The sequence below is a fragment of the Lynx rufus genome, unplaced genomic scaffold (genome assembly GCF_022079265.1).
Source record: "Lynx rufus isolate CCGP_SWC_20201006 ecotype Redwood Valley unplaced genomic scaffold, mLynRuf1.p SCAF_1, whole genome shotgun sequence".
NCBI lineage: Eukaryota > Metazoa > Chordata > Mammalia > Carnivora > Felidae > Lynx > Lynx rufus.
In genome coordinates, this window is record NW_025814823.1 from 90,208,366 (window position 1) to 90,227,102 (window position 18,737).

General features: G+C 42.7%; 1 protein-coding gene across 2 annotated transcripts in view; it reads left to right on the forward strand.

Annotated features, from left to right (window-relative positions):
- Window positions 1-359: 359 nt before the first annotated feature.
- Window positions 360-18,737, forward strand: part of RNF130 (ring finger protein 130) — a 109,426-nt gene continuing 91,048 nt past the window's right edge. For both annotated transcript variants that reach the window (XM_047082834.1, XM_047082842.1), the window contains exon 1: window positions 360-621. In XM_047082834.1, the coding sequence (XP_046938790.1) occupies window positions 375-621 (247 nt within the window). In that variant the 5' untranslated portion in view covers window positions 360-374. The remainder of the gene's footprint in view (window positions 622-18,737) is intronic.

Consider the following 18,737-nt stretch of genomic DNA (forward strand, 5'->3'; position numbering starts at 1 on the left):
AGGCGCATCCTCTTGGAGCCGCCTCCCAAACCCCGCCGCTGCCAAGCGAGGCGCCCCCGAGTCGGCGGGACCAGACCCGTGGGATGGAGTGGGCCCGTCCCCACGGCCCTCAGGGGGCCCCGAGGAGACCACCGCGAGCTGCCTGACCCGCCGTCCTCGCCCAGGGGCCCATGGGCGCGTCCCCGCGGGCGGGCCGCAGACGTGAGGGCGGCGAGCGGCGGGGCCGCGGCGCCGAGGAGGACCGTGCTCGTGCCCGGCCCCGCGCAGGCCGCGCGCGCGCGCTCCCGCCGCAGCGCCGGCCGCGCCCGCCCCGCCTCTCCGCGCCGGCCCTGGAGCCCGGTCCGCGAGCGGCGGCGGCGGCGGCCGGAGGGACGATGAGCGGCGCGGCGCGGGCGGGCCCGGCCCGGCTCGCCGCGCTCGCTCTGCTGACCTGCAGCCTGTGGCCGGCGCGGGCGGACAACGCGAGCCAGGAGTACTACACGGCGCTCATCAACGTGACGGTGCAGGAGCCCGGCCGCGGCGCCCCGCTCACGTTCCGCATCGACCGCGGGCGCTACGGGCTCGACTCGCCCAAGGCCGAGGTCCGCGGCCAGGTGCTGGCACCGCTGCCCATCCACGGAGGTGAGTGCCGGGGCGCGGAGAGAAGGAGCCGGCGCGGGGGCGGGCGGCGGCCCCCGGGAGCCGGGGCGCGGGGGCGGCGGGCTCAGCGCCCCCACCCACCCCGGCCGGACTCGCAGCTCCGCTCCGCTCGGCCGGCGGCCCCGGGGTCCAGGTTTCCGTCGTGCGCAGCCCGGCCTGCCCACGGGTGGGAATGAGGCTCCAGACGCTTTTTTGGGGGGTGGGGTGGGGGGGGGGGTTCCTCTTCTCTTAGGAAGACTTAGAAAACGTTCCTTTTCGTTTAGGTAGCTTGTTTACAGGAGGGCATGGGTCTGCGAGTTTGCAGGGACAGTTCAGACAAAGGAGGTGGTGGAAGAGCGCAAAACTAATTCATGGTGGAGGTCTTAACCTGCATTTCGGAATCGGCAGGTTTGTTCCCGAAATCCCAGACTTAACGCTGAATTAGATCTCGAAGGATGAAGGCCCTTTTCTAACGTAAAAACGTGCCGTTTTTCTTAAGTGGCAAGTGGGAGGAGGTTGGTAGAGGAAAATGGGCATCTTCCCTGTTGCTTTTGGCTCCTGTTCTGCCCCAGTAGTTTTTACTGTAATTTGACGCCTGAAAATCTCACATTATGAAGAATCTGATACCAATTGGAACTAGTAGCCAAGTTTTCAGGGCATGGGTGCTGACGAGGGGGAAATAGATAAAATTTTCAAGAATTGTCTTTGAAGCCATTTGGCGTATGCTCATGCTTTCCTACAAACACTGGCTCCGTTTAGTTATTTGTATAAAAATGTATATTTGTATAAATTACTGGTCATGTTTTAAAGGAACCTTTTTTTCCTTTTGATATTTTTTTGGGGGGTTTGTTTTTTGTTTTTTTGCCCACTGCGAACTTTTTGGAAAATGTCTGCTATCTTCTCCACCCCCGCACTCATCCTGAGAATGCTGAGAGTGGATTTTTTTTAAGCTGCTATTCATGTTAAGATGACCTAAACAAGGCAGTCTAAATAAGGTAATGATGTTTGTTTTTATACTCTAAAATATTAAAACATCATGCCTCTTCTGAGATCTGTGTGTGCTAAAGTGCTAAGCTGTCTGTGTACTGAGGAAAAAGAATCACGTGGGTCTTTCACTCTAGTTTGCCCCCAATTTAGAAGTGCCTCGTAAAAGTTCATTTTTACACCAACGGTCAGGTGCTTAAAGTGCATTCTCATCTCCACTTTGTTAAAAATGGCAGTTAGGGTCCTAGCTTGCGGGCAGAAACAACTTTGGTCTTTGGTTCATTTAGTAAATATTTGTGTGCCTGTTCTGTGCCAGTCACTGTAGTTGGATCACATAATGTTGCCAAACTATGGCACTAACAATGGTAGCCTATTTTCTGGTGCGGAGAACCGTGAGGGTCACGTGGAAGGGGAGGAAGAGGAAGAGAGAGAGGCAAGCTGTTCTGGAGCAAGAGTTGGCCCCGTGCAGGGTTTTGAAATACTTGGTTTGTCTTTAGGGCTTGGTTCCCTCGGGCACCGCAAATCCACGATACTCACTTTAAATTCTTGCCTCCAAAGGGTCTCATGTTGTAAAACTACTTGTTGCTTGCTTGTCATCCCCAAACAAAAGCCCGGTCTTTGAGAACTCTTGTAGGTGTTTGAACAGAAGAGTATTGGGAACTAACATGCAACTGATGTGTAGAGGAAGGTTAGTCCTGTTTCCTTATCCCTGGGGAGGTAGCATCACTGTACAAGTAAAGGTTCTGAGTTGTGCTGTGCATATGCTATGTGACACCAGGAGAGCATTGCGTAACCCTGGGAAAGTAAATTGGCCACATAACCTCAGTGTCCTCCACAAAATGGAATGATGACATATTTACCTCGTAAGATTGTTGACAGGTATGAATGGCCCCTGCATTCTTAAAACGAGACTTGTCAACCTGAATGAATGTCTAAATTGGTGAGGTTTTAGACACCCCTCAATGTGAACACGTCAGGGCAGTGTGTGAACGCTGAATCTGGGGTCGGTTCCCTTCAGTGTCTGTCTTCTCTTCCTATTCTCCATTCTCTAGGAGCTCATTTTCTATTTGCACAACATGAGATTGCTGCATGTTTTCTCATGGTGTGAGTGGTGAGGTCCTACAGGTGGTTTGAGTCTGACTTCCTACTGAGGGGTCTGCACACAGAGGTGCTTTCAGTTCAGCAAATACTAATTGAAATCCTGTGTACCACTGCAGAGGTGGTGGGGCAACAGCAGTGAACAAAACAGATGAAAATTCCTCTTCTTCCTGAAGTGCTAGTTAGGGCCTTTATACATCCGTATACCTGTAAATCATGAAATCCAGGACATTTTCCTACTTTTGCAGCAGGAACTTGGGAATGTATCTTAAAAACAACAATGGTGGTATAAGTCTGTTACGATTACTTGCGTTACATCCATTATACCTCAGTTAAAAAAAAAAGTGGCTATTCTTGATTTAGTGAATTTCAAAATTTTATATTTTAATAAAAAATATTACAGTTCTTATGACCTTTTATGCTCTTATAATTTTGAATTGAAGAGAATCTTAGCGTGTTTATTGAGGACTTCCTGTGTGTTGACAGTAAACAAAGTAATGTTCAAATTACAAAGCAAAAAATGTTACGAGACGGGAATTCCTGGCAGAAGTAGCTGGGCCTAATAGATGTGAAAATTTTTTTTATCTTTTTTTTTTTTTTTTTTTTTTTGAGCAGGCTCTACACCCAGTGTGGGGCTTGAACTCACAACCCTGGGATCAAGAGTTGCATAATCTACCAACTAAGCCAACCAGGCACCCCTAGATGTGATATTAACAAAGGTGCATTTTTGAGGATAAGTGTTTGGTAGTAATGAATATAAAGACAAACTAATTTCACATTTTCCTAGAGCTTAACATGATGACTCATTTTAAATCTCTGACTTGGTTTGTGAAATATTAGAAACCTTTCTTATTTTGTAGTGCTACTATCAATTAGACATGTATGAATAACTGAATGAAATTTATTTATTCTACACCTTTAAAGGGCAAATAGACAGCTTTTTCTTTAGATTCTTTGGTGTTTTAAAAGTACATTTTTAGAAAGTGTTAAACTTTATAAAACAATAAGTGTTGTACTTTGAAAACGTATTCTTTGTCACTAAATAGAATGCAGATTGAATAGAATGGAGATTCATTTGTTTGGTGTTAACAGATTTCATATGTTTACTGATAATTCATTTTTAGGAATGGGCCTTTGAAGGAACATATCTTGTATTTATTTGCAGATTACAGTTGCTTACTCAAAGGGTGAGCTTAGAACTAGAAACAAATGTAAACTAGCTAGTACCTACTGGGGAGCAGACATTGTAAATGTGCTCTGTGTTTGTGCACACTAACTTTTTGTCTGAGCCCGGAGTGGGGGTTGGGCAGGAGAAGGACCAGTGTTGATGATGTCATTGTATATGCAGATGTGCTGGTGGGAAGAATCTGGTATCAGCCACTTTTTGCTTTGCATAGAAATTTTGAGGATTGGATGTTATAGCCTTAACAGTTTTACCAAATGATCAACTTTTGTGGGGAAGGGGGGCATCTTGCTGACCGTATGGATACAAAAAAAAAAAAAAAAACAAGAAAAACTTAGGTTTTTAGGTTTAAGAAAGTGGTTCTTTTGGATGAATCCATTAAACCTGAACATGGTTTTTTAAATTCTGATAAAGAGTAAAGGATATTGATGTGGAAAAAAGACCTTGGATGAAAGCCATCATGTAATGTTAGAATTCATAATGGCAAAGGCAAGGACTACTAATAGAGATTTCAAAATATTCAGAGAAATAGTAGGTATGATTCTGGGAACAGGGACTCTGAAAGGAAAGAGAATTCAAAAGGAGCTGGAGGTTCTAAAAACCAGATCTTAACATAAATAACTAAGCAAGCAGATAAAGGAGATATATACAATATATTTATATTGAATTTTACAATTGAGAAAATGGTTTCACACACTGTATTTTTCCTTCACTTTTGGATGATCCATTGGCATATAAATATTTGAATATTTTTAAAAAAAAATTTGACCTTCCCACCAAATACTCTTCTGCTACCATCCCATCCTCTATTTCTCTTAATGGCAAAGCTTCCCATAAGGGTTGTGTTCATATTTGCTGCCTTCAGTTTTTCCTTCTGCTGTTCTTCACATTGTGAAGATCTTTGATTGCTGTGCCAGTGATTTTGGTAAAGACATGGCATATTTAAATGATCTCTTTGACCTGCTGAATCCCTAGGATCTCAGTGTGTGGAATGGTGGGTTGAGACTAAGAAAAAAAGTGAATAGGAATAAATACGTAGCCCCGAATTGGGGTGTAAAAAAAAAACCACCTGCATTAAAAGGAGTTGAAGGGAGATAAAGCTTAGCTGCCTGTTGCAGGACAGACCCTCTCTAGTCGTCTTGAATTTGGGTGTCTGGTTCCTGGGCAGCACTGGTCCTGCTTCATGAGGCCAGGTACACCTCTCGTTTATGTTTGATTCTGAATGTGAGTTTTAAAAGATGGACAAACCGGGGCACCTGGGTGGCTTGGTCGGTTAAGCGTCCGATTTCGGCTCGGGTCATGATCTCGCAGTCCGTGAGTTCGAGCCCTGTGTCGGGCTCTGTGCTGACAGCTCAGAGCCTGGAGCCTGTTTCAGATTCTGTGTCTCCCTCTCTCTGCTCCTCCCCTGTTCATGCTCTGTCTCTCTCTGTCTCAAAAATAAATAAACATTAAAAAAAAAAAAAGATGGACAAACCACAGAGCACTGTTGGAACATTTATAAAAGAAAAATCCTTCATTTGAAGGAAGGTTAGATTAAATGACTTCTAAGTTTCCTCCACCTTGATTGAAGTGTGACTATAAAGTGGTAGGACAAATCTTATTTTTTTATTTTTAGAGAATGTGCATGAGCAGGGGAGGGGCAGAGGCAGAGAAAGAGAGAAAAACTGAGACTATCCCGAGCTGGCTCCATGCTCTCAGCACAGAGCCCGATGCAGGGCTCCCTCCATCCCACAATCCTGGGATCTTGACCTGAGCCGAAATCAAGTCAGACACTCAACTGACAGAGTCGTCCAGGCACCCAAGGACAGATCTTTTTGAACAAACCTGCCAGAATATACCTATTAAAGAGAGTGTTCGTCTTTTCAAACCAGTCACATCACCGTATGTTTATCCATTGTGTGTACATATATGCACACACATATTGTGCAGCAGTGAAAACAAATTGAAATACTTAGCATTTATTTTGTAAGATTTATTTTGTAAGATCTTTTTGATTGATCAATTTTAAAAAGATGTGCAGTGTATCAAATCTTTGTCTTTTCTAGATAGACTTGAATTTTGACCACAATTGAAAGTTCTTTTGAGGCCATTCTTTTTTATGTGCTTGTGAACTCTCTCTTTAGATATTTTTCAAGAGAGAAGTCTAGTAGTGTTTTAGGCCATCTGTGGGATGAATGGGTAGTCCCCAGAGCAGATTCTTTTGAGTATTTAAGTATATGGTAGTCTTGACTTACTTGCAAAATGAAACTGTTTTTCAGGACCATCAACATTTGCTTGTTTTATCATCCTTATATTATGCACTAGACATTTATTATTTTCTATGAATTGTTGCAAATGCAGCTTCGTTTACTGTTGGAAGCAGTTTTAAGTAAAACAAAGGGAGCTCTTCAAATGCAAAGCAGCATAAGTAAAAAAAAAAAAAATAGTAAGTACCTACTCTGTGCTTGAGTTGTACAAGTGCTATAGTTTGTGCAGAAAGCGCTGTATGCACTGCCCGCCTAGGAGGGCCTTGTCTGGATGGCACAAACAGAACATACCATTGTAGAAGATGGTGCAGGCTGTTTTGGTGGATGTTGTTCTAAAGCAGGGGTCTGCAGACTACACCCAGGGGGCCAGCCACCTGTTACTTTACACAGTTATGGAATACAGCTATAACCGTTTGTTCACATGTCTTTGGCTGCTTTTGAACTGAGTGGTTGTGACAGAGGAGTCTATGTGGCCTGCAAGCCTAGGCTACTTACTCTCTGGCGCTTTAAGAAAATGTTTGACGATCTTTGTGCTAAAAGTTCATTTCTACCTTAGTTTTTCCCCGTTGAAAACTGTGTTATGGATTTATGGCTGAGAGTTTGATTTCTACATTGCCACAAACTGTGAGCTCCTGGCAGTTAGGGACAATGTCTTCCTTGTTTCAGTCTAGCACCTAGGACTGTGCCTGGCACTAGCAAGCCACTGGAATCTGTGATTGCATTCAGTCTAGCGGTGTTGGGTCTGGTAGTGAAACTGATGGCAGGCTTTGTAGGAAGGTGTTGGGGGCAGGGGTGGGGGGGGGGGCTTGATGGACAGAGTATACTGTAGGGCCTCTGTTAGCGTGCTGCGTCGTGAATGGCATGAAGACCAGAAAAGTGGAAAATGACTTGGACTTGTAGTCTAGAAGAGTTTCATTGAAAATGTGGAAATTCGAAGTCAAGCTTGGTTAGTTCTGTTTCTAGCCATAATTGAGTAAAAGGGACCAGTTCACTTCCCCACCTTAAATGACTAGAAAACATGACAAAGTTATGAAACAGCAGTTTTAGAAATAGGTCAACAAAGAGTACAGGACAGTGATCCCTGAGAGAAAGGAAATAAACAGTGAAGCTGTATGACTGCCCCAGCTTACTTACGGCCTGGAGAGTTGCCATGTTGCAGTGCAAGGAAGGGGAATCCAGAGGGAAACTGGTGTTGCCGAAACAGAGTTCAGAGCTCTAGGAGGCCAAGGCAGTTTGAACGGACTTGAATATGCAAGGAGGTAAAATACGAGAGAGGAGGGAGTCACGCAGGGAATGAACTCTGGAGAGCCGTGAGGGGTCCCCACGGGTCTTTGGCCAGGGTACTGATGTGCACATTTTATGAAGAACTGTCAGAAATTAGCAGGGGGAATTCTTGGAGTTCCCACAGGGCTTGGAATAGTTCATACTCTTACTGATCAGTGTAGGGAGACTGCCTAATGCACGCGAGGCCAAATCAGCCCTAAATAAAAGCCTGTTCTGGACTCCACTTAACAAAGCTTAGGAGCGAACTTGAAAAGGATCAGACTGATTCCAAGCAACTGGTCCAGAACAAAACTCGACAATATTGAAAGGGATGCAGTGACATCTGGATCCCAAAAACATAAAATCTAAGACCAACATCCAGTCAGAAATTACTGGGCATGCTAAGAAACAGGAAACTATTACCCATAACCAGGCAAAAATAGGCAGTAGCAACAGGCCCAGAAATGGAACAAATGCTAGAGTTGCAGATAAGGGTGTTAAAACAGCTATTGTAGAGATAGCTTGTTTAAGGAGGTAAAAGAAAATAACATGCTGAGGAGGGAAATGGATATAGAAAAGACCCACATCAGATGTCTAGCCATGAACTCAGACTTGAGAAAGTGTAGGATTTCTGTTGATGAAGGAAAGAAGAACACACTGAGAGAGTGTTTCCTGCTTTGGTGCTCTTGGTTTACCCCAGGCAGTGAGGTACTTAACACATATTGTTTCACGTATTGTGGGCTGAGAAGGGTGCCAAGTACTGTACTATACATGGGCTGCCATTTAATAACAGCCCTAAGTGGTACTGTGTCCTCATTTTGTGGATGTGAATTCAGGCTTCTCCAGTCTCTCACTTAGTGTCTTTTTTCTTGAGAGCCCTCTATACGATTGGAAATTATATATCTGGTTTGTTTGTTTATGAGGGCGGGGATGCTGTTGCTGTGTCTACTCGTGTGTACACAGTGCTTGGCGTGGCACCTGGAACATAGTAGGGTGGCACTGGTTATTAGCGTTGGGTGAATGAAAGCAGGAGAGGTAACCTACCAGCTGTAGAGCCGTCGGGATTCAGCAGAGCTGGGATGTGTTGGAGGTCTGTCTGACTGCAGCATCCATACTTTAACCACTTTTTTGTACTGCTTCCCGAGTGGGTTTAATAAATTATGATACATCCACTCAGTGGAAAGTTACACAGCCATTAAAGGGGATTGTGAAAGCAAGGTATATCCTACAAAAATAAACATATAGTGATTGAACTGTGACTGTGTTAAATTTGTTTACAGTGGATTAAGACTCAGAGTAATGTGCAAAAATAAAAATGATTGTGTTCTATTGATTGGATCATTGGGGGACATTTTTCATTTTCTCTCTCTCTTTTTTTTTTTTTTTTTTTGAAATGGTTAATTTTCAGTACACAACCTTCATAGGGGAAAAGTCATACTTCCCGAAGGGAACAAGTAAGTGTGTACAGGTTGGGTGTTTGTTTATTCCCAAAGCTTAAAAAAAAAAAAAAAAATGGAGTGAATTCCAAGCCATGGTCAGAGCAGGAAACTGGAAGATACTAGACATAAAATTAAAAGGACATGTTTTTCCCTAGTAAGAGAAGAGGAACTCCAAGACCAGGGACAGTTGGTCCAATTGTGAAACAACTAAAATGTGACACAGTTGTGAGCAGTTAGCAGATCCTAGAAAGGGAAGTGGAATCCAAACACAGGCCGTTCTGTAACATTTTTATAATGATGATATTAGTGCTTTAGTGGTTTTGTTGGTTTTCAGTGTTTAAGATCAATCTGTAGTTAAAGTGTGGAAGGCCCTATTGGTTGCAGAAGAAAGAGAAAGCAAACATTTCGACCTTAAGCATCTGTAACTATAAATAGATGACAAAGGTAGAGAAATGGAAGAGAGAAAAGACATGTCAGGAGCTGGTAAGGGCCAGTGACTTCATCTCACTGGGTGAGCATTCAGGAGGTCGGCTGTAGTTGCAGACACTGGGAAGGTTGAACCACAGAGGAAAATAATGAAACAATGAAATCAGGGAAGAGGGAAAATGGAGAAGCCTAAATGAGCAGAATCTTGATTTGTAGCCTCATAAATCTGCAGATAATGTCTTACATTGACAAACCAGGAAACAATGGCGATGAGCCTTTGTGGAACTGTAGAAGGTGACCACTAGAAGAACTAAAAACTGGGTTGCTTTGGGGGACCTAGGACAATGGAGTGAATGGGACAGGTATACTTCACTGTAAGCCATTGGGTGAAGTTTGTCTTTTCTGTGTGTGTACAGTAAGCTTCCCATTCATTCCCCCATCCACACTGCAAATGAATTCTGTGCCCACCCCTTTCTCTTTTCTGCAGAAGCTCCCTGCTTTCCCAGCATCTGAGGTCTTCTCCAACTATAGTGACTTGCTATAAAATGTAGGGTTCTTTAGAAACTAAGCGCTGTCTCCAGAGAGTTCCTGCTTAGTAGCCACTGATGGACCACGAAATCAGGAAACGCTACCATTGAATTAACTGCTTTTATTTTATAAACAGATCTAAGTCTATAGACCCTAAACTAATTTATGATAGTAGCTACTGTGTTGGCTCATAGTGTTTCCCTTTCTTCTGGCAACTACCTTCCTCCTCAGTCAGTTGTGATAAGGCCTCAGCATTAATTGAATTCAGCATAGCATGACCCTGTCCTTTGGCTGATTTTGGATAGAGGAAGCTCTTTCAGCCCCCTCTGGCTTCTCACTTCTCTCCTTATTTGATGTAGAGTCCATGATTCTTCACATTAATCATCCCTTTTTCCTCTGTTCTGTATCACACTCACTTGGCAAAATGTCAATCCAGGGTGAACCACTACCATCCATCTCTGTGCTTCCTGTCACCATGCAGTTGAATGTGGCTGGAGAAAATCTGAACAACACAGCTGACCAGGGTTTGAGAACATAACTTTTAAGCAGAAACAAATGGGCACTTAACTATGCTCAGTAATACAAAAATATTTTTTTAAGTTTTTTATTTATTAAGTAATCTCTGCACCCAGCATGGGGCTCAAACCTGTGACCCCAAGATCAAGCGTCACATGCTCTTCTGACTGAGCCAGCAGCCAGGTGCACCCCCAAAATACTCCTAAAGAAGTGGGACAACTCTTAAGGCAACAGTTTTCTTTTTCTCCAATGCCTGCTGTTGTGTCTTCCTCTACTTTCAGCCTAGTCTTCCCTTGTGAGCCTAGAGTCACACATTCAACTCTGTCTGCATGGTATCTTCAACCTAAATGTCTCGAGGACATCTCCAGATTTAGAAACCTCAGATGGAGCCTTTGATACTTTTTTTTTTTTTTGCCTTCCAGCCTGCTACCGCTGCTCCCTGATCCTCCCCATCTCAACAAATGACATCACCGTCCACATTTAGGGTCATCCTTGCTTCTTCTCCTCACATTCCACATCTGATCTTCCCTCCACAGTTTACCTGCAGGATATACATATCTCTGTGTGACTTGTCATTTTCACTCCTGCCTTCTCAGTATGGGCAGCTCTCCCCTCTTACCCTGTCTTGGTCTCTGCTTTTCTCTTAACTTCCATCAGTCTTTTGTCCCTACAGTAGCCAGGATAATCTTGAAGCTTCTACAGGAAATCGTAACACTCCTTGCTTAACCCCCTTCCGGGTCTTCTCATTATCCTCAGAATGGAAATCTGAGCTCCCTCCCTGTGGTCTCCTCCAGTGGCTCCAGCCACTTATCTCACCCCTGCTTACCATGCTGAAGCTGTATAGCTTGATCATCATTGATTCTCAAGTCAGCCACCCATCCGAAGCCTCAGCATTCCTATCCGATGATTGTACAGCTTAAGCTTGAACAAATGAATGACAGAAATCTATCACATTCATCTCTGGAAAGCAGTGTTAGAAAGTTTTTCATCTGGGGAAAAAACTTGGTTCAGATATTTGTAGGCAATAGTTAATTTCCTTGTTTGACTCAAGCCCTCTAACCTTTTGGTTTTATATCTCTGTTTCTTTTGATTGCTCTTAAGAATATGGTATCGTAGGGGTGCCTGGGTGGCTCAGTCGGTTAAGTGTCCAACTTCGGCTCAGATCATGAACTCACGGTTTGTGAGTTGGAGCCCTGCATTAGGCTCTGTGCTGACAGCTTGGAGCCCGGATTCTGTGTCTCCCTCTCTCTCTTGCCCTCCCCTGCTCATGTTTTGTCTCTCTCTGTCTCTCAAAAATAAATGTTAAAAAAAAAATAAAAAAGAATATGGTATTGTAAACTTCAGAGTGTATTTGTCTGTTAGTATTCCACTTAAAGGATGCAGTGGGTTGAATAATGTCCCATAAAAGTTCATGTCCACCTGGAATCTGAGTGTGACCTTATTTGGAAATAGGATCTTGACAAATATAAGTAGTTGAGGATCAAGATAAGATCATAGTAGTTTAGGATGGGCCCTAAATCCAATGTGGGTGTCCTTATAAGGAGAAGAGAGGACTCAGGCACACAGTGAAAAGAGCCACAGGAAGATAGAGGGAAACAGAGATCAGGGTTACACTGCCACAGCCAGGGAACACCAAGGTTTTCTGGGCCCCAGAAGCTAGGAGAGAGCCATGGGACTGTTTTCCTTTTGGAGCCTATGGAAGGAACCAAGACACCTTGATTTCAACTTCCAGCCTCCAGAACTGTGGGACAGTACATTTTCTGTTGTCTTAAGTCACCCAAGTTTGTGGTCATTTGTTATGGCAGGCTTAGGAAATGAATACAGAAGAAACCCAAAACTGAACACACTAATGCATTTGGTTTCACCAAAGCAGAAGAGAGTAGAAGTGTTTTTTTTTCCATCATGCTGGACACCTGCCGAGAGTCATATAAGTTATTTTGGTAGCCCTAATTACTGACTCATACTGAGCTTACTGTTGATTAAACCTTCTGAGTCTTTTCCAGAGGCTGCCCTAAGCTGTGTGATTTTATCTTCACTGGATGTAGCCTGTTCATTCAACCTTTCAAGATGTTTTTGGAATCCTGATTTGTCACCGCAGTCTTTACTCTTTCCGGCAGCTTTGTGTCACCAGTGAATGTGATGAGCATACCTTCTGTATCTTCATTTAAGTCAGGTCGTAACCTTCTGGACTTATGGATCCCCTTTAAGACTTTAATGAAGGCCATAGAGCTTTCTGCCAAAAAATAAAAATAAATAAAAAAAATAAATAAATTATGTAGGTAATAACAAAATTTTCAGTAAGGTTTAGAAGGTTCAGATACTTTTTGCAGTCCCAGGTGGTCCATAATCCCAGAGTTAAGAATCCCTGCTCTAAGTTATTGATAAAAGTATTGAAGAATGTTAATGAACAGACCCTTGTAGTGTGTTGCTCAGAATCTTCTAAGATGGCATCGTTCCATTAATCAGCACTTTGGGGGTGTGGGCACTCCACAGAGTTTTCTAATTCACTTCGTTGACTTTGCCTTTGGTGCATATTTTTTAGTGTTATGATATCTTAAATGATGTAATCAAGTGTTTTGGTGGAAAAAACAAAGACATCTTATTTACTCTCTTCCTGATTTGCTAGGTCAGGAGCTATGGCAAGGAAGGAAAAGAAGTGAATCTTCCATGGCTTAGCCATAGTGTGTTAGTTTTCCGTTGCCACTGTAACCAGTTACCACAAACTAGATGGCTTAAAAAAACACAGATTTATTGTCTTACAGTTCTGGAAGTGCAAAGCCCAAAATGGATCTCACTGGGCTACAATCAAGGCATTGGCAATCCTGCATTCCTTCCGGTGGTTCTATGGGAGAATCCATTTTCTTCACTTTCCCAGCTTCTGGAGGCTGCCTACATTCTTGGCCTTCCTCTGTCTTCAAAACCTGTAGTGAAGCATCTGCAAAGTGCTCTCTATTTGACTTCCTGCCTCTCTCTTCCACACCTAAAACCCCTCTGATTACCTTAGGCCCACCCTCACAGTCCAGGGTAATCTTTATTCTAAAGTCAGCTGAAGAGCAACCTGAATTCCCTCTTGCTGTGTAACCTAACGAATTCACAGGTCCCAGGGATTAGGATGGGGACATGCGGGGGGGTGGGGAGCATCATTCTGCCTCCCATACATAACCAGCGTGTGCCAGCACCCCATTATTACAGCTTTCTCTTCTCAGTATCTACGTTATTCCTTTAATAATAACTTCTGAAATTTTGCCAAGGGTCAGCAGTTTCCTAACACGTCCATAACTTGCACAGTGCATCTTCATCACTTTGTAAACATTGGAGTGCTATTTACACAGGTTACTTTTCTAATATCGTTCTGTGATTCCTCGATGACCACCGTCAGTGATGCTCTTTCTCATTTGTGTGTCACCAAACTGCGATTCATCTCGATCAGAAACCCTAAACTCAGGTGGGACAGCTGCTTCCATACTTACTCAGCAAATAATTATTAAATACCTACTGTGTGGCAGACAGGACAGGAAGTTCCTGCATGCCGTCTGGTGGGGGAGGCAAGGTAAGTCAGCACCTGTATATTGCATATGTATTGTCTGGTGTATATTGTCTGGTGGTGCAAACAGACACTAAACAGATAATAACCCAAGTAATTGTTAATAATTCTTGGGGAGGGGTGCCTGGGTTGCTCTCGGTTAAGCATCTGGCTTTGGCTCAGGTCATGATCTCACAGTTCATGGGGTTGAGCCCCACGTCAGGCTCTGTGCTGACAGCTCAGAGCCTGGAGCCTGCTTCAGATTCTATGACTCCCTCTCTCTGCCCCTCCCCCACTCATTCATATTCTCTCTCTCTCTCTCTCTGTCTCTCTCTCTCTGTCTCTCTCTCTCTCTCTCTCTCTCAAATAAATAAAGGCTTAAATAAATTTAGTAATTCTTGGGGAAAGTACCAGGATGTCAAGAGGGCATAAACGAGAGAGCTGACCTGGTCTAGGATACTCTGAAGAAATATTAATGCTGAGATTAAAGCATGAGCAGATATTAAGATGGGCAGAGAAAGGAAGACCATTCCAGGCCAGGGAAGCCTATATGAAGACTAAACGGTACAAAAAAACCCTTAATGTGCTGGAGGAAATGAATGGAGGAATTTTGGAGGATAAGGGGGAGAGTGGTACACAGCAGAGGTGAAAAAGCGTGTCAGTACTTACTAAGCTGTGTTAGGATTTTTGACCGTGTCTCAAGAAGAATAAAACTTTTGAAGGGTTTCCTGGTTTGTTTAATGTTTAGTTATGGTAAAACACATAGAATACAAAAGTTACCATCTTAACCATTTTTAAGTGTACAGTTACATGCACTCACGTTGTTGTACAACCAGATCTCCAGAACTCTTTGTTTTGCAGTGCTGTAACTCCCTGTTTTCCCCCTCCACCAGTCCCTGGCAACCACCCTTCTACTTTCTGTCTCTGAATTCGACTGCTCTAGGAATCTCAAAGAAGTGGAACCATACAGTATTTCATTTTGCGACTGACTTGTTTCACTTAGCATGATGTCCTCAAGGTCCATCCATGTTGTAGCATGAGTCAGAATTCTGTTAAAGGGTCTTAACCTGAGGAGTGAGATAACCAGATTTTTTTGAATTAACATTTTCGCTGTAACACACACAGAAAAATACGCAATCGTAAGTCTGCAGCTTGGTGAATTACCGTAGTGCACACACTGATATAACCCCAAACCTCGTCAAGAAAGTGAGTATAACCAGCTTCACAGAGTTCTCCAGAAGCCCCCTTTCAGTCACTCACCTCCTCCCTCCCTCCCCAGATTTTGAACACCACAGATTATGCCTGTTTAACTTTGTGTACCTAGATCATGGTACAATTTTTGTGTATTCTTAAAAAAATTGTTTTTTAATGTTTATTTATTTTAGAGACAGAACAGTAGCAGAGGAGGGGCAGAGAGAACTGGAGACAGAATCTGAAGCAGGCCGCAGGCTCTGAGCTGTCAGCACAGAGACCAATGCGGGGCTCGAACCCACAAACCACGAGATCATGACCTGAGCCAAAGTCGGACATTTAACTGACTGAGCCACCCAGGCGCCCCTCTCCTTGTATATTCTTGTGACTAGTTTCTTTTGCTCACATCACTGATTTGTGAGGTGAACTCATGTTGCTCTGTGTAGCAGTTTTGTCACTGACCCAGTACATGAATATATCATGGTTTATCCATTCTGTTGATGGACACCAGGTTGCCTGCTTTGTGGCTGTTACAATTACTGCTGACATAAACACCTCCTACAAGTCTGGTTACACATGTAGCATTTTACTGGGTGTGCTTAGGAAGGGAATTACTACCTCCTGCTCAGTTTTCTTTCAGGCCCCGTTTGCCTAAGACAATTCATCATGCTTTCTCCAAAAATCTGTTCCTCCTCCGACGTTTGCTGTTTGAGTCAACAGCACCACCTTCTACCCAGTGTTATGCCAGAAACTCAGACATCTTCTTTAGACCCCCAGCCACCATACCTAATTACTTACCAACTCTTGTTGATCCAGATTCTTAGACATCTCTAAAATGTGTCCATGTCTCCCCACATCAACTGTAACCTATTCTAGTTTCTCATCTAGACTATGGCTTCCTAACATGCTTCCCTGTGTGCACAATTACCTGCTCTAACCTGTTCCCTATAGTATGGGAGACAGACTTTCTTGGTTGTGCATATACAGGTACCCCCAATATATGTTTTATACTTATGAATGTTGTACCACATTCTTGATGTTCTTTGGCATACTATCTTAAGGCCCAGCACTTGGCCTTCATTAGGCCACCCGCTGTAATAAATCTGTATTTCTAATAGTCTTCAGGTTAATTTCTAACTTTTTGGCTTTCTCTTACAAATCTGATTAGTTGGGTTTTGGAGTTGGGGGGGGTGTTTTTTGGTGTGTGTGTTTTGGGTTTTTTGGGGGGTGGCTTTTTTTTTTCTTTTTTTTTTTTTTTTTTTTTTTTTTTTTTTTTTTTGCCCTTTCAGTGTGGCTAAAAAAAGCTTGTACACCAGTAGAAATGTCAGTTCTGCCCATTGGCTTACTTTGCAGTTTTTTTTTTTTAAGGCATTTGTGTTATTTGATGAGGGATGATTTATTTAAAAGTAGATGGTCTCATCTGTAAATCCACATAATGCAGCTATTTGACAATACTGTGAAAGCAAACACACATGTGAGGGGAGTCACGGCTATCCTGTTTTCATTTGTGGGATCCTACTCAGGACACCTTCGGTACCATAGGAGACACACAGCATCTGGACATGGATTGAGAAAAGCAGCCAGTGTTAATCCATAAGGAAACATCGTAAAGCTTAATTTCTTATTCCCTATAACAGGATGATTTTCTTTTGTTAATTTAAGTAAACTTAGGTCAGTAGATACAAGATCAGTACACATACAAAAAAGTAAATTGTGCTTCTCTATGCCAGGAACAATCAATTAGAAAATAATTTTTAAAAAATAGTATTTAAAATGGCATTGGCATTGAAAACTATAAAACATTGTCACAAGAAACTAAAAATCTAAGTAGAAAGACATCCCATATTCATAGATCCAAAGACTTAATATTGTTCATATGGCAATACTCCCCAAATGACCTACAGGTTCAACATAACCCTAAGAAAATACCAGGGGGATTTTTGCAGAGATTGACAAGCTGATTCCAAAATTCATGTGGACCCTGACTAGTCAACACAGTCTTGAAAAAGAACAAGATTAAAAGGATCACATTTCCTGATTTCAAAACCTAACTACAATACAGTGTAGTACTGGCATAGACCTACAGATTAGTGGAATAGAAGTGAGATCAATTGATTGTTTGCAAAGATGCCAAGACAATTCAGTGGGTGAAAAGAATAGTCTTTTCAGCAAAAGGTGCTGAGAAGACTGACTAGCCAATAGGACTGACAGGGAGAGAAAGGGAGCCAAAGAAATGTCCATTATCTTATAAGTTAAGTGGTTAGCTACCACTGACACTGCTGAGGAGAATGTTATGCCCAGGGCTGGAAAATTTCCTTTGCATTTGATGTAAAGCAAAGTGACCAGAAATTTGGAAGAAAGCAACTATATTACTGTGGGCTTTTTTTTTAAGTTTATTTATTTTAAGAGAGGGAAAGAGTACACACATGAGGGAGGGACAGAGAGAGAGGGAGAGAGAGAATCCCAAGCAGGTTTCGTCCTGCCAGTGCCGATATGGGGCTCGAACCCACGAACCATGGGATCATGAGCCAAAATCAAGAGTCGGACGCTTAGCCAGCTGAGCCACCCAGGCACCCTGCAACTATATCATTTTTAAGTTTGCAAATCCTAGGGCAAAGAAAGCTGGGTAATTACATCTTAATGGGATGGAAGTTTTCTTGAAGAAACCAGCATGCATGCACAAGATATATTAAACAGCAGGTTTACTGAAATGAAATGGAAGTATGTAACAGAGAAACCTGTCTTAAGAATCAGCATATTTGCTTTCTGACAGTCTCCGCACCCATTTTCAATGTCCTTTAGCCTTACTGGGATGGTCTTATTCTCAGGTTGTTCTCCTTAATAGAGGAAACAAAAGCAAAAAGGTTTTGAAAATGTTTTCATCCATTATTTTGTTGACCCTGAGCAGTAGACATACTTCTTTTGTTTCTGTCATTATTTGCAATCTTTAACTCTGGACTTTTTAATTTTTGAAGATAATTTTCTGAGTCTGTACTGTCATCCTACATTTGCCTTTACAGCCCTTGTGTGAGCCTTTCTTAAACTTTATCTTGTGCATTCTTGCTGGTGTCTTCATTTTCTTTCTCATCAGGATGATTTGTAATTACCCAGCTATCTTTGCCCTGGGTTTTACAAACTCTGTGATAATGGGTTGCTTTCTTCCTAATTACTAGTCCCTTCACATAATGGGTGTGTGTTAGGTTCTGGGTAGCAGTTTCCCCTGGTTCTCCCTAGCCATTATCGTGTTGGAGATGGAATGAATGCTAAGGCAGATCATGAACTTGTCAGATACTAATTTTAGCGGAACAAGATCTCTGCAGTTCTTTGGGTCGTTGGCACCCGTTTGGCCAGTTGATGTAGGTATATTGCCCCCATCAGAGTTTCTTTCCTGTCTCTTAGACACATTCTTGAGTTCTCTTCAGTTGGATTTCCCTATAGGACATCTGTTATCTTGATATAAAATAATCTTCTTCTCCTTTTTTTCCCCCTCTGAATAATAAATAGTTCCTTAGTAAAATATACTTTTCTATTGTTATGGGCCAGTCTCAGGACCCACTTCAACAAGGCTCATTGATTAGTTGTTATTTAAGGTGAACTTTAAAGATTTTTCTTATTACTTGTATTTATTTATGGACATCTCAGATTATGAAAACTTTAAATCTCCTGTTCCCATTTGTTTTCTCATGTGAGTAGTCTCCCACCATAGGCTTTTGTTCTTTTTT